At 50.5% G+C, this 16,458-nt stretch overlaps 1 protein-coding gene across 1 annotated transcript in view; it reads right to left on the bottom strand.

Annotated features, from left to right (window-relative positions):
- Positions 1-3,432: 3,432 nt before the first annotated feature.
- Positions 3,433-16,458, bottom strand: part of SAG (S-antigen visual arrestin) — a 28,287-nt gene continuing 15,261 nt past the window's right edge. The window contains exons 10-16 of the mRNA XM_021678944.1: positions 14,580-14,652; positions 12,463-12,600; positions 9,334-9,411; positions 8,373-8,396; positions 6,764-6,819; positions 4,081-4,090; positions 3,433-3,654 (exon numbers count right to left, since the gene is read on the bottom strand). Of these exons, the coding sequence (XP_021534619.1) occupies positions 3,549-3,654; positions 4,081-4,090; positions 6,764-6,819; positions 8,373-8,396; positions 9,334-9,411; positions 12,463-12,600; positions 14,580-14,652 (485 nt within the window). The 3' untranslated portion in view covers positions 3,433-3,548. The remainder of the gene's footprint in view (positions 3,655-4,080; positions 4,091-6,763; positions 6,820-8,372; positions 8,397-9,333; positions 9,412-12,462; positions 12,601-14,579; positions 14,653-16,458) is intronic.

Here is a 16,458-nt window from a genome sequence, read left to right as displayed (position 1 = left end):
TTGAAAATAAAAAGCGTATTTTTTAAAAGAGCATTAGGCTCATTAAGAATCGTATTATGTTCCTAAATCAGAGAAACCCAACTCTGGCATATTTCCTCTGATGAGCGGAGAAGCCTTTCTGTGCTCGTGTGACTGCTGAGCACTGTTCCCTTGGAGATCTCCCCCGAAGTGGCTTGCCTGGAAGAGCACATTCCCTCCGGTGCCTCTCTATGGAATGAGTCACACTGTGAATCATCTCCAACAATGTGCGCCTCCCTGAGTTTACCCCACCTTAAGGGCATATCAAGGTGGCAGTAATAACACACTTCACATTCAACCTAATCCTTCTCGACTTGTCAATGCAAAAGTGCATGCACCTCCTGTCAAAAAAAAAAAAGAAAAAAAAAAAACCACTTCCCGTTAGAATGCATGATGTGCTTCAAAATATGGGAATAATCTTATTTTACCCTGAACCCGGGTTATGATCAACATCTGGAGCCGGACATTTCTTCACTGCATGTGGCATATCTTTTCTCTGGCCCCAGGCATTGTGACAACCAAAAAACCACCCCCATTACATTTCCAAACATGCCAACTGGGGTCCGCACCCACCGCATCCCCCCAAGGATTAGTGAGGTCCACCATGAAGGCAGTGGCCTCAAAAGGGGAGGGGAGCAATGGGAAGTGTTAGAGGGAGAGGAAAACAGACTCTCTAAACAGAGGTTAATGAGCGACACACGTGATAAAATTGTAGCTCACTAAATACACACACACACACAATTACAAGTAAAACTGGGGAAATTGGAAGCAGATGGGTGGACCATACCAGGGTCCATGTCCTTTGTGATAGCATGCATTCGTTTTGCAAGATGTTACCTTGGGGAAAATACAGGATCTCTTTGTATTGTTTCTTACAACTGCATGTGCATCTACAATTATCTCCATAACATTTCAATTTAAAAAAAGAACTTAGGGCAGCCATTGCTGAGTCAGAAGTGCTAACCTCTGCCTCCGAGCCCCCAAAGTCTCAGCATCAGAAGGTGAGCAAAGGGCTGATGATACAGACTCAGGAAAACCAGAGTTCAGGTCTCGACTCTGACTCTCACCATCTGTGTGACCTTGGGTAAGGTGCATAAGGTCTCCCAACTGTACTTTCCCCAACTAACAGATGACTGTGACAGGCCCCACTTACAAGCGTGGCTCTCGTGATAAGAGGTAAGGGGTAAAGTGCCTTTAGCACAAGGCAGGTGCTTGGTAAGTAGGAGGGATTCCTCCTCTCCAGCCCTCCGGTTGCTGGTTGCAGAACTTTGTCCTAGGTTCCCAGCCACCACTCTCTGCATGTAGCACTCTCAATTCCTTTGTGCCCTGTTTCTTCCAGTGCACCTACCCGGGAACCCCTGGGCCACACATCCGACCTGCACACGAACGTCCAGCCTCCTGACAACATGCCAGCAGACTCCCGAGCGAGCGAAGGCCCAGCCCAAGCAAGGCTCCGCATCCCATTCGTCGGCTCGCTCCCTGCTCCCACCCCCACCCCCTCCCCAGGGCGACCAGCTGCAGGCTATATTCTAGCCAGCACCTGGAAGTCTGTGAGTTGGGCGTTCTGGTCCCAAAATAACCTGGAGGGCAAGGACTGTTCGGACCTCTGGTGTGCCGGATTGACCTTCCAGCTCCTTTTCTCCAGCTCTAACCCACACAGTTCCAAAGGTCAAGCCCATTAACATCCACCCTGACTTAGGATGTCCTGGGGTCAAGCAATGCAGGAACCAATGCTGGTCCTCTCACCAGCCACTGCCGGGCAGACTCCCAGGTGCCCCGCTTGCCCAGGATCTCTGGCGGGAGCCAACCAAAGCTGCCCTTTGGCTTGGGCAGAAACAGAGGAAGGGCTCCGATCCCCAGAGGAGCCTGCCGCCCTGATCCTTCCTGAGTGTCCTAAGAGGGGGCGTGGGTTGGAGTGGTGGTGTTTCCTTGGAATGGGAGAAAACACGAAGGAGAAATTGTGTCTGACCCTGCAAACCCACAGGCCAAAGGCTCAGTCTTCTGCCTGTATTATTATTATTATTAGTCCTTCTCCCGAAATGAATCCTCATCCCTGTCAATATCAGAATGCCTCAAACCCCACATGAGTCACACCTTGCTTTGTGTGTGTGGGATCCCATCCACGGTTCCCAAGTGGAGCCTCCAGCCTAAATCCCAGTCCCCAGGACACAAGCCAGCCTAGAATCCTGCTGAACAACCCTAGAGGTGGGCACCTTCGTGTGCATGGAGCCTGAGCTGCTGTCCTGCCCTCTGCCACTGCTCATGGTCCCGGAGACCTGATCCCAAGTGTCTACACCCCCCCATGTCCCCTCCCATTCACCCTACCTTCTGTGAAGGGCTTCACCTGTGCAGAACCCTGCAAACCCCTTTGTTCCTACTCCCCTGAAGCATGGTCCAGAGCCTACACTTCCCCCAAGCGCCTCTGTGGCCCTTGGTACCAGCTCCCAAGACTGGTGAGTACCACGGGCCAGGAAGGGGACTCTGAAGGACAGGGCCCTGGTGCCACCTCCGTCATCCCATTGCCCCTTCAACTCCACCTTCCTCCCTGACACAGAGCAGCCTCCCCCCAACCCCCGCCACATACACACCCAACCTCAGTGAAGATACTCTAACCGAGAAGCCCCCTCTCCCAGGACAGCCCGTTCCTAGGGCCGGGTGCTGCAATCACTGGCCACAGGGCATTGATCTACCTGACCAAAGCTGGGCCAGCCCGATTCTCCTGCTCAGGACCCGCACACTGGAAACAGAGACCCGGAGACAGGGCATCTGGTGCGGGGCCACCATTCCGGGAGGATGGCTGCCCAGAGGGCGGGCCCCTGAGCCCCTGGGCAGCCCAGGAGCTTCTGATCCCTGCCCACCTCAGCCGCGGCTACTCAGATTCTTCCTTTAATTCCGTTCTCTGAGCCCCTCCAAGGTCCTTCCAGTGCGCTCCGTTGCCCCTTAAACTAGCCAAATCTGATTTCATTGCTTGCTTTCAGGAGAAACTTAACTAACAACCCAGAGCTCAAACAGGGACTTGGACCAAAAGTTAAATCAGTGATGAAGAGTGTTTTGGCCACATTTGTCCTTTGCCCTGTTTATCTCAGGAGGCTCCTGGGGGGCCGTGGAGCTAGGAGTGGCCAGGTCATTAGAAACACTGCCTCCCCACCGGCCCCCATATGTTTCCGGGGAAGCAGTTTACCCCAGGACCCCTGGAGAAAGCCCTGGGCACACCAGGCTCCAGCAGTGAGCTCACCAAACCTGGGCCATCTTCCCACCTCCATGAGCCAGTGCTGAGCAGGTCTGGCTCCCGTTCTAGGTGCTGCCCTCCCCCACCTGAGACACAGGACGCTGCGGGCGGCAGCTTCCGTGTCAGTGACATCACTCAGCCCCCTCAACAAGCCAGCCCCAAACAGCTCAAATCAGATCGCAGCAGAACAAACTTTATTTCTGTGAAGAAGACTCACACTTCAGCATTTAGCATAACTAAAGGGCTAACTCTGGAGCGTGGCTCATCGCGCTGTGAACTACCCCGTTTCCCAGCGGTCTTCTCACTCATCCCCGGCCTCCTGGTCTTTCTTCCCTTCCTCGGGGTCTCCTGAGTCTTTCAGATTTTGGCGAGCAAACTCCTCGAAAACCAAATTTTCATTCTGAAAACTAAAACAGAACAAAGAACATTTTGATCATGGCACGCTCTTGGAAGCTCGCAGTGAAATCTCAAGCGAAGTAAGACTCTTGGTCTTCCCTTTGCAACAAGGGAACCGATCAAGATTTTCCTACAGGATGGAGCCTGGGACCAAGCCGTTCTCCTCACAGCTTTTCATGTAAAGTCTCTTTAACAAACACAAAGAAGAGAAACTGAAGGAACCCACAGAGCAGACACACATGCCCAGGATACCCGAGGGTGCGTGTGTGTGCATGTGCGAGCGGTGTGTGTGCAAATCCATAGTACTAGGGAACAGAAGGAAAACCAGAGGCTGAGGAGGTGTTCAGAGCATGTGGTATGTACAAAAAGACCCCAAAGGGGGTTTGTGCCTGAGGAGGAAGTCACAGAACACAGGGAAGCTCAGGGCAGTGGCTCACCTTTCCTTTGCTGTAAGCATGGAATAAAGGAGAGAGAGAGAGAGAATTATCAGCATAAATTCTTTTTTTTTTTTCTTTTGAGAGACAGAGGGAGAGAACACACACGTGAGCAGGGGGAGGGGCAGAGGGAGAGAGAGAATCTCAAGCCGACTCCATGCCCAGCACAGAGCCCAACATGGGGCCCGATCTCACGACCCTGAGATCATGACCCGAGCTGAAATCAAGAGTCAGAGACTTAACCGACTGAGCCACCCAGGCGCCCCTATCAGCATAAATTCCGTGGATAGCTGCACTTGGAAAATTTCTTCCTTATTTTGGGGACTTTACAGTTGGAAGGAAAAGAAACCTAGGTACACGCATTTCATAACAACTGCGTGCACTCCCTCCCTCTTTGACTTTTCCAGCTGCCAGAGCCTTTCTCTCTGCACATCTGAACCCTGGTCTCCTTTACAGAACACCTCGCCCTCACCTCCTCAACCAGAACAAACCATACCTTCACCTCTGGGATGCTTTCTCTTTTCAAAGTGTTTCTCGCTTTGTGTCCTTTGGATTCTATCTAGAGCCGAGTCCCAGGTGCAGTTATGACCCCCGCTCCGGGCCCATCTCACACGTTCAGGCCCGGCTCCCAAGGGGCGATTCCCGGGATGGACATCTAACCAGCACCTCCCGTGGCTGGGGGGTGCACTCAAGCTGGGGAACCACTCCCAGGCCCCCCAGGGGTTGGTTTCTCTGTTAACATGTTGATCATTTTGTTGTTGTTGGGTTATATTTTCAGATATGTTTTGCAGCCCCTGATTAACTGCTATTCATTTGAGTGGTTCTTTGTTGTTCGTTTGTTCCTTCAGTTTTCTGTCCACCTAGTAAAGTCCCGTAACCCTCAGGGGTGAGCCACCAAGAGCCGAGCAAACAGCTCCAGAGGGTTTTTCGGGAGCACCACAGTGATGGAGACCCACAGCTCTTGTCTCTCGGGCACTAGGAAGGAAGTGTCCGTGTGGGCTGCTAACCACAGACCAACGGAGAGGCCCCCGGGGCAGAAACCATCCTGGGCTCCCACGTGCTAGCCTAATTACACTACCTGGGACCGTCAGCCTGAAAGAGAATCAAATCAACACCTGCATTCCATGGTGGATGCTCTTGACAGGGGATAATAAAAACTTGGTAGCATTTCTGTAGTGTCTATTAGGTATAAATTACTTGGCCCCAGGCTCTGGCAGAGCTTCTTAGCTACAACTTAGCGCTGTTTCTGCTTAGTCTACCTGTCTAGACTCAGAGCCGGGAACCAGGCAGGTAAGGTGTGAGCAGTCCTGTGCATGAAAGTCCTGTGACTCAAATCTCGGGAAGTCAGAATTCAGAGGCCCCGGGGTGATCTGTCCTTTCTCCCTGAAATCTCACAGGACAAAAGATCACCGTTTAGTCTTGACCTTGTGGTATGTTCAATGGAAGGGCCAGAATGACTGGAACATGAGAATGTCATACCCAGAAAAGGAAGAGCCCCACTTCCCCCAACTTAAGGCAAAAAGTCTGTTCACGGCTCCAGAGAACAATCTGCCATAAACGATGGCATCGTCTCAGGTCATAGTTTTAAAATATTCTTTTAAATGTCCTTGAAAGGGACCAGAATGCATCTCAGAGTTAAAAAATAGTATCTGAATGATACCAGCAGGTACGAATAAGAAAAATGTGGCCAGACTACTTTTTCCCCAAAGTACATTGACTATTTAAATCCAGAATATTTGGAAAAATACTTGGAGACAAAATATTTTTGAGACAAACCCAAAATGAATACGGGGGCTCATCCTAGTGTTTAAAGGTCATTTCATGATCAAGATACAAAAAGCTATAAAATATAAGAAAAATAAATCTTGTTTGTTTATACCACTTTTTTTCAGCTCAGGTCCTGGTCTCGGGGTCGTGAGATCGAGCCCCGCATGGGGCTCCACACTCATGAGGAGTCTGCTTGTCCCTCTCCTTCCGTTCCTCCTCTCTCTCTCTCAAGTAAGTAAATAACAATCTTTAAAGATACATATTTAAAAGCCATATCGAGCTCTAATTCATATACCATACAATTTTCCTAGTGACAGGCACAGTCCAGTGGTTCTTACTATATTCACAGAGTTGTACAACCATGACTCCATTTACTGCAGACATCCATCCGAGAGCCAATGGGTTTGCAATTCAAAGGAGCCAAGGCGTCAGGAACCTGGCCTGACACCTTTTTCTAGTATTTTCTGTACTCTCATCACAATTGCCACCGCCCAAAATACTCATCTTGTGAATGCCTGTTAATGTTTCCAAATGAAATGCAAAAGCCTCAGCCTCTCAAATGTATTTTGCACCTAAATTTTCTTTAAATCTCAATCCAGTTCTATTCCCACCAGAGCTTCGGCTTGTAAATCATCCCTGATAAAACCCAACAGGAGAGTCCGTGTCCAAGGGCAGGGATGCTCTATTGTCCACATGCTAACTGAAGGTGGACAAGCCGTGGCTCGTGGCTCATGGCTTGTGGCTCGTGGCTGAGGAGATGAACACTCCTCTGTGGGCTGGCCCCAGGGCACCGTGAGGATGACAAGCAATCACCTGGCAATGCCCCCCGGGGCCATGGTCAGGAACGACCAGCAATGAATAAATAAGAAATCTGCAAGTAGTAAATGACTGGAGAAAGCCAAGACGATGCGTGACTGACCTGGGTCCTCGGGCTGGGGGTGCATGAGGCGGAAAGGCACCTCAGTGGCCACTTCACTGGAAAAAAGAGAATACAGATGGATGAGAAGACACACAGGATTGTAAAGCACACAGAACAGAGTGGTGGCTGAAGAGATTCCAAGCTGGAAGAGGATTCAGTGAGATTCAAAACAAAACAAACCAGAAATCAGGAAGTGGTCAAGGAGGAATTTTAAACGTATTCCCCAGAATGCGGTCCAGAAACTTCACTTAGGCATGGCAGAGACAGCTAGGCTTTGTAAGTTCATTCCCCTTCCTTCTGGTTATTAGTTCCAGTGATGTGCTATGGTGGGTAGAGAAGTGAAATCCCGCAGAAAGGATAGTTTTGGGAAAAAAAAAACAAAACTTGCCAAAATGTACATGACCTTTTATGTGTTTATTCTATGTCAAGAGTCACATAGTCACTTGTTAGAGAGCAGAAGAGAAATGAGCAGCGCCCGCCACGCCAAATTCCAGAAACTGAAGGGCTTCAGGGTGGCTTGGAATTTATACAAAAAGAAGGAAGGAAAGGGGTCAGGATGGAGAACAGAAGGCAAATCTGGACCAAGGAAGAATGGAAAGGAAGGAGTGAAAGAGCAAGGGTCTCTCCTTGCTTCACCCAGGACCCACCGCCTCCTACCCCGACATTACGGCTTTGGTCAGAGCACATCTGTGTACAAGGCGACTCCGGTCAGACCCCAGTGCAGATGGGGTCTGGGTTCCACGTGAGGGATGGAGACAGTAAGAGCCAGGATGAAAGAGTCTGCGAGGTCAGCGCCTGCCTCGGACGTGGCTTCAGGCCTGCCACTTTGGGCATGGTTTGAAAAAGGTAGCTGTTACTGTTCACAACGGCCAAACGGTGGAAACAACCCAAATGTGCACCAGCTGCTGGATGGAGGACCCAAATGTGGTCTGTCCACACCGTGGAATATTATTCAGCCATAAAAAGAAATGAAGTATTGACATCTGCTACAACACGGATGAACCTCAGAAACATGATGCTCAGTGAAAGAAGCAGTCACCCAAGGACAGATACTGCCTGATTCCTTTTATGAAATAGCCAGAAGAGGGAAATCCATGGAGATAGAAAGATCAGTGGTAGCCAGGGGCGAGGAAAAGGGGGAAATGTCAGAGACCACTTAATAGGTATGGCTATGGTTTCCTTTTGTGGTGGTAAAAATACGAAGGAGCCAGAGAGCACTGACCATTGCACAATATTTTAAACATCCTTGATGCCACTGCGTTGTACATTTTAAAATGGTTCAGATGGTAAACTTCATGTTACATACACACAGACACAAAGACACAAAGGAGCATGCCAGTTTTCTGAGCGTGTGTTTGTGTGCGTGTGCACTGTGTGTGTGTGTCCTTGCCCAGGGGAGGCTCAGCTATGGTCTCGAGGAAACATCCCCAGCCTCACACCGATTAGGCAACATTCGTACGATGCCTCTGGTAGGCAGTGGGCCTCACTTCATAACACCTCTGAGCAGAACTGCCAGCAAACCAGATTTCACCGTTACTATCTTGAACCCCAGATTGGTTCCCCGTGATATCCCAAGAATCAAGCAGGGAAGGAAGGTGACCAGGCTTACCTGGAGGTGAGCTCTCCCAGAAAGCTAGGAAGCAAAAGCAAACAGGGCTGGTGAGTGTCCCAGTGATACCACAACCTTATTTCCCATTATTCAGAGGTGGACATGTCCCAGGCACGCTCCGCACTCACAACTTACGGGATCTTTGCAAACCCGTAACGTTCAACTCGACTCTTCCTCTCTACTTGTGATGTCATCTCTTTCTCAAGTGGATTAGCTAAAAAGAGGAATCACTTAGGTCCAAGCCCTGATGTTCAAGAATAGACCACAGAGGTCTTTGTGGAATACACTGCTATTCACTTATCTTGACTACTGAAAGAAACTCTACCGTTTTAGATCCTCTCGGAGAAAATCAAAGGTAATGCTACGCACTTTGAAAAACACTACAACTACAAACACGGGGGTAACACAGTTTGTAAAATCAACCCATGCTCTACTTCGTTGTCCCAGCCGAAACTGGGGGAACTCATTATCGACTTAGAATCACAGAATATATGCTTGGACTTGCCCTTGATGGCTCGTCAAGGTAAAAGGCCAGAACCTTTGGCAATGGGATTTGAAAGGAAAGTGAGAATTCAAGTTCTTTCCCTCCTAAGATGCAAAAATGGAGATCTACCGAGAATTCGTTTGGCAGCTGCCCTTCTTTCCTGAAGTGTGATGTAGCACTGAACGGATTTTTCTTTTTGGCATATCAACCTCCACCATGTGAGCGTAAGCGCGCACACTTCCACCAAATAGCACTAATGTATTTCATAGTTTGCTCCTTCTAATTTTTCCCACATGATGTCAGATCAAACAGAATCAATGACGACAAGACAAATAGAATCTCTCCAAAACTCTACTTGGTCATCCATAGAATTTGTAGATCTTTCTTCCTTGCTGGCTCCCAATCATTCAGGAAAGGAAGAATTCAGATGGGGAGAGGCCAAGACAGAGCCCACAGCATTGGCTCTTGGACACTCACCCTGACACCGTGAGCTTCACTTTGATTTGGTAAGACACCAGGATGCCCAAGACAGTCCGGTCTATGCCCTCCTTTATTCTGCTCAAACAGAAAGGAAAAGCGGAAAATTACAGAGGAACAGCAGAAAGCAAAGACTGGATGAACAAACCCTTCACCTCCAGACAAGCCTATTATAATGGGAGCATCTTCTTAAGGAACTGGTGAATTCAACCAAGCTGTCAAAGTCCTAGAACTTTCCATAGTCAAGGGAGGGGATTCCTTTCCTGCACTGTAGCTTGGCATTTCTTCCCACACCTCCCGCCCCGTCCCCGCCCCGGAAGTTCAAAGGGCAGAGTGTGTTTCCTGGTTCTTCCTACTCTGTCTCCAGTGTTGTTCATCCACCTGCTTATCAGCCAGAAACACCCCCCTCCTCATCCTCCTTGGCTCCTCCCTCTGCCCCACCTGTCATCCCTGGCCAACCACTGAGTCCTCCGTAGGCTTTTCCTGCCTCTATTATCTCAGTGACTTACCTCCCACAGGCCCAGCCCCTTCCCTGAGCTCTCAGCCACTCTGCAGCCAGAGGGCTCTCCCAGGGTCAAGCCTCAGCATGGCCTGGCAGTCAATCTGTGAGCTGGCCTTTCCCTGCCTTTGCCACCTCACGCCCCGCTATGCCCCAGTGTCTCCCATGCACCAGCCTTACCACACACCAGCCTGGAATGCCCTCCTCTGCTAAGACCTCAAGTTGAAGTTGACCCTCCTTTGTGAAGCCTTCCTGGCCATCTGCCATCAGCATGGGTCTCCCTCCTTTGTGCTCTGGCCCCCAGCTCCCAGCATCATGTTGAGGTGAATGAACACAGTGCGTGAGGCCATTGCCCATGCCCCCAAAGAGAGCGCCGTCTAACTTTCCCCCATAGGAGCTCCATTCCAGGTTCTACTAACAGGTGCTGAGCTCCTACTGTCTGACAGGCACCCTGCTGGGCATTATAACACATTGTTATCTCATATGCCGTCCATTGCAGGGACATTGAGTATTTCAGGATGCCCAGTCACAGGAGTTAAGGTCTGAAAAATATCATGACAGGCTAGCTACAACAATGTGAGTGACAATAGACAACATGGCCAAGAAAGCTGAAGGCTTGAGGCAGAAAGCAGGGCACGATTGTGTTGAGAGGTCTGAGAAGGGTCTGAGAAGGGTCTGAGAGTACAGGGTAGTTTCTAGGCCCAAAGACCCCAGCCCAGGGATCCCTTTCATGGGAGGCACCTTGGACATTGCTCCCAGGGCCATGATGCCCTTCAAATACTCCATCAGCTCCTTGGTGCCTGGAGCTGCTTGTGGAGGGCAAATGCCTTTATCTGGAATCATGGAATGTGGTCACACAGTTGAGAGAGGCTGATACCAAAGGGGACAAAAAGGGGTGCAAGCCTGAGACCCCGCCACCCCCCCGTTGCTAGGACTGACTGTCTGACTTGTACTGAATGGAGTGAAACAGCTGGGGGAGAGAATGTGCTTCAGCTCATGCCTGATAATACCCTGCAAGCCTCCCCTCCGCCATCTTTCTTGAATGGGAGAGTCTCTCTGCACGCCCCCACTTGCTCTCTCTCTCTCTCTCTCACACACACACACACACACACACACACACAGAGATTGGCTAATCCAGGTTCTGCTGTGGTTGTCACTTTCCAGGGCCCTGGAAGGCAGCCCTGAAGCTGGGGGTGAGGGAGGGACTCGGGGTTAGGAGTGGCCTTTGCTCGGCCATTAATTGACCAGGTGACCTTAGTCAAGCCTCTCCTTCTGGCTGAACTTCAATTTCCTCATTCATAAAATGAGTATAAATTCGCCTTCCTCACAAAAGTGTGGAAGACTTACATGGTTGTGAAATAGTCCACAAACCATACAGCATTTCTATAAACGTGGCATGCCACTGTTGGTGTCATGATGGCCACACCCTGGAATAAACTGATCTCGTGTCAGCGTGCCTGCCAGTCACTCTCCCAGACCTTCACCAGAGAGCCTTAGAATCGAACATACCAACTTGGACCCTTCTCCTCAGAAAATCCTTTGACTCCCATGATCCCGCTTCCTGCCAAATGTTTGCTGACCCCACTCTTGTCTCGGAGCCCATGGGCTGCTGAGCTAGGGGGTCATGGAGATCAAGCAGGAGAGCCTCTTCCCGATGGCATCCCCTTGCAGGTGGCCTACTGGGGCCATGGAGGGAGCCCCAGTGCATCACACGGGGGATGGCAGGGAGTGGGCCTCAAGATCTCCCCCACTCAGGGCTCGCCAACCAACATGCTCTGGGAATGGAAGCCTTGAAGGATGGCTGGACATGGCAGTGGATAGTTGACCTGGAAGGCTCCCTCCAGTTTGTGCTAGATCCGCTGGCGAAATTCAGCCAGCCAATGGTTCTTTGAGTTGGGGTCAGCAGAGCAGTGCTTAGCTTCATTGAAATTTAATTAACATCTGTAGCTATCAGGACCTCCTGTTCTTTACCTTCCCTGGTGGAAATGAATAAATGGCCATTCCACCATGCATGAGGCCACCTGCATTACTCAGTTTATTTATTTTTATTTTTATTTTTTAAGTAGGCTCCACGCCCCATGGGGGGCTCAAACTCATGACCCCGAGATCAAGAGTCACACGACCTACCAACTGGGCCAGCTGGGCGCCCCGGCATTACTCAGTTTCTGTGCTTAGGGCACTACACTAACTAATGATATTTTTAGAAGGTAACGGCTGACATTTCTGGAGCACTCACTGTGTACCCAGCACCACATTTTACACGGACTGTCTCCCGTAATCCTTATAAACCTCTCCACGAGAAAAGACAGCACCCCCACTGTACAGATGGGAAAACTGAGGTTCTTAGGCAGTCTGAGTCATTTGCCCAGGGTAGCCCAGACTCTAAGCAGTGGAGCTGGGGCTTGGCAGGAGGCTGCCTCCAGAGCCCACTGCTGTAACCACCATGTCACACCAGGGGAGGGAGTGTGGGCCCCGCTCGGGCCACCGAGTCAGCACTCTGCACCTGGAGTGACAGCCATCAGGCTCCACGTGAGCCCGTGAGCCCAGGGGGTGAGACAAGAAGCGGGGCAGACCAGTACCACCTCTGCACTGAGTCTTGGCGGCTCGTCTCCTGAGCTACAAGGACTCACATGGTGCTGGAGGCAAGGTTCGTGTCCTCGTGCTTGATCTTCCCATCCAGGGCGATGCCCCGTCTTTCACGGTTGTTGGCCAACAAGGGCACCAGCGTGAGCGTCGTGGTCAGAGTGCTGTTTGGTGGCACTTTTTCTCTGTAGGAAGAAATGCAGAGGGGATATTTGGCTAACTATTCTTAGGGCCATAAAGCCACCATTGGTCCCACGAGACCCTATCTGCCATCAAGCATTTTCCAAGATCCAAGGTCCCTGTGACTTACGGGGAAGATAGTTCAGGTTATCTGTGCACTCGCCTTACAAGAAATATTGGTGACATCTCAAAACAGGCTGGTAGCAAGTGCCTCATCCTCCTGTGAGTCACTGAATTTCTAGAGTATTCTGTGGGGCTAAATGAGACTAACACAAGGGTCAGGGCCCACAGCAGTCTCCTCCTGAGACTTCGTGACCACACCCTGGGCTGCAGGCCATCTGGCCAGTGCCAGCAAGAAGCCTCGGCTGGAAGTCGCCTGTCACCGAGAGCTGTCACTATCAGGAGGATGGGGCTGTTGAGGAGGGTGTGGGGGACCCTCTGGACTGGTGCAGACCGGACTGGTTTGGTTCAAGGCACACGTGCTCTGTCTCTCCCGGTTCTTCCCTGTCACCGGGTCAGGTGGTGGGTGTCTCAGCCTCTGACAAACACAGGGAACCCATGCCAAACAGTGGGTCTGCAGGTCAGGGATTGGGCTGGGGGCACAGAAGTGAGGGTTTCTCCAGGCCTGGAGCATCCCTGGCTCGTGGAGGCTGCAGAGGCAGCTCTGCTGTTCACCGGCATGCTCCACCACATCTGCATCCAGAGGTGTCCACGCCGCTGCAGGGCCCAGCCAGCTGGCTGCCTGTGTCAACACTCCTGGTGCACAGAGTGGCCCTAAAAACACTGCCCAGGAGTCAGCCCCGGGGCCCTGGGAGCCCCGGGGTCCAGGGATAATGACTAAGGCTCTGCAGCCTTCTGAGTGGCTTCTGGCCTGAGACCTGTGAGCACGATCTAGCTCAGCTTTCAGGCTCCCCGCCTCCCACCCTTGGGGGGATCTTACAACGGTCGCCAGTGTCCTGGGAATCATTTGGTCCAAAATGCACTGAATTGCTGAAAAGAAGTCCAGATAATGGGCTACCTGAGGGGAAAACTCAGCCAGGGACCATTTTCTCCTTTCATCATTGAGCATATGCCAAAAGGTGAGCCAGGGAAGCCCCGGACCCGAGGACGTGTGAGGATGCACCTGCAGGGGAGAACAGACCCCCCCCCACCAGCAGCACGAAGGGAGGAGCCGATGAGCTACGGCTCTTTCCTGCCTCCCTCCTCTCTGGACCTATATTTAAACATGGGGCCAGATCTGTTTTGAGTAATAGTTTATTCCAAAATTGTCTTTTAAAGTTTACGTCATGTTTTCTTGCTGAATCAGTTTGTGTTTCCTCGCCGGCCCCCTTCCTGTAGCTCTGGTAATATTTTTTGCATACAATGGTGCTGAGACACATCAGAGAGGCAAAGAGGAAAAGACCTGCCCGAGCGACCCTCTCTGGGGGAGGCATCACCCCAGTAACCCGTGTGTGAATGAAGAGCATGGAGCAGGACCGGACAGGTCTCTGGCTCCCCCATCACAGGGTACGCCTCTGCTTTCAGTTCTAATGAAGGGAGAGAAACGCTCCATGGCGCCGGGCTCAGAACTGACAGACCACTGGTATCTGGCTGTCATTGGTACCACATTTTCAAATTGAGCTGAAGATCAAAAGACAAAGAACCCTCGCCTGGGCAGACAGATCATTGGCTTGTCTGCACCGGGGGCAGAAATCGTATCAGATTCCTCTGGACCTATTCCAAGGAGCAACAGAAAGTTTCAGCTGTTCCCACTGTGACATTTCAATCTTTATTTCTCTCCTTTCCATCATTCCTTGTGAGTGAGATCTCCGGGAACTCTTAGGAAGGAGAACAGAACTGAGATGCTAACTTTCCTTGCAGCTCTTAAAGTGAGAAAAGGGGAAGGAAGGGAAGCATCCTACTTCCCTCTTCAGGATGAACAAAAGGGGAACTTGACAAGGAAGCCTGAGCCACCCATGAAATAGAAACCCAAGCAGCTACTCACTGTGTTTCCTCCTGGGCCACCGGCTTGATGTAATAGTCACTCGAGTAGAGAACCACGTTGGCCACTTGTTCTACTGCAAAGGGAGGACAGGGGTGGGTGATTCGACGTGGAGTCCCCCACCCATGTGCATGGCACCTGCCGGGGATGCAGCGGGTCTTCCCTCTCTAATGCTGATGGAGGGTCCTTCTCAAGCTTGGCTTTAAGGCTGGGCTTTCTGAGTTCTGTCCTCAGGCCACTCCTGTTCACCAATAACCTGCTCTGTGGAAGCTTGCCCCCATGAGCCAGCCTCCCTAAAACTGCACCTCCCAGGAGACCCCTACCCACTGAACCCACGCCATACCTACCCTTGGGTATCCTTTCAAGTGTGCCAGAACTCACCATTTGTGCTTTCTCCAAACCTGCCGCCCCTTCCAACACTCTCTTATTTAATGAGCACCTCCTTCCAGTTGTCCAAGCTAGAAACCTCCTCCCAGCATCATACTCCTGACTCGTGCATGTGGGTAGGAAGGTAGGCTCTGGAGCCAGACTCCTTGGGCTCAAACCCCGGCTTAGCCGTCAGCCGTGGGGTGGGAGTCATTTAACTCCTCTATGCCTCAATTTCCCCATCAGCAAAATGGGGGTGACAACTGCATCTAACTTCCACAGTTGTTGTGATGATCAAAAAAAAATTTTTTTAATCTCTGTTCAAATCAAATTTGAGAAGTAAGAGAAACAATTTGTGTGAAGCACTCAGCACAGTGCCCAGCCTATAGAAAGCTGCTAACATCTTGCTTCAGGAAGCTCAACAGCTTCTTTCAAAAATGAATGGCCTTGATGTGAGAACTCATAAAACTTTGAGAAATAATTTAAAATCAAAGTATCAAATGATACTTTCTCAATCCTGCTACTTTGTGGACTACTGTATTGCACACTACACACAACATGCTAAATAATACCAGGTCCTACGAAGAACAAATGCAGATGAACTACACCAACATAAGACAAAGCCATAAGCATGCACATCAGCATCAGGAAAACGTATAATAATTCTTTAGTATGCATGCATCAAAACTCCTGAATCTTATCTATGATGCACACACACAAGGGAAGAGGAAAGTGGTGTGTAACGTAAGTGACCAGCCATCCTGATCTGCCTGGAAATAGCCCATTTTAGCACTGAAAATCCTGGTCAAGAGGCACCCAGCTGGCTCAGGCGGAAGAGGATGCAACTCTTGATCTTGGGGTCATGAGTTCAAGCCCCATGTCAGGGGCAGAGATTACTTAAAGAAATAAAACTTAAAAAGAAAAAGAAAATCCTGGTCAAGCCAGGACTGTTGGTCACCATAACACACTATGAGTCTGACTTTGTCTTAGTCATTGAGTGTTGTTTGAGTTAGTGGTGAACTTAGAGGTCACCCTCCCCGGTCATTCTGTCGTGTCTTTTTTATGTGGCTCCTCGAAGACCACGCTATCTGACCATCCCCTGTACTTCGACGGCCTCCGAGCTGAAGAAAGGGGTAGAATAGCAGGCAGGCTGGCTTGGTCATCACATTGTGGTAACTCAACAGCAGACACAATAGGGCTTTACCATTTACAAAAGTACTTCCAGGCTCCAATCCTTGGAGCCTCACAAAACCCAGGAAGGTAGACCAGGAACCAGTGCCAGATCTTCAGAGAGGACGCACAAGGCGCAAGCCCACAAATTAGGCCCACTGTCCTCAATCCAGTGCTTTTCCCACTATGCTATGCTACCTCTGTCCAGAAAACTTAATTCTGATCCAAGAAAGAAAACTCCTCCCGTGGCTTCTCCCCAGGATCTGGCAAGGGGCTCCTCCAGGAAGGCACGGCATGGAATGTTGGAGGATTGCCTGTCAGGGATGTTGTTTCAGGACAAAAGACA

Source organism: Neomonachus schauinslandi, chromosome 3, assembly GCF_002201575.2.
Source record: "Neomonachus schauinslandi chromosome 3, ASM220157v2, whole genome shotgun sequence".
Taxonomy (NCBI): Eukaryota; Metazoa; Chordata; class Mammalia; order Carnivora; family Phocidae; genus Neomonachus; species Neomonachus schauinslandi.
The sequence above is the reverse complement of the archived record's forward strand: the minus strand, read 5'-3'. Positions and strand labels throughout refer to the sequence as shown.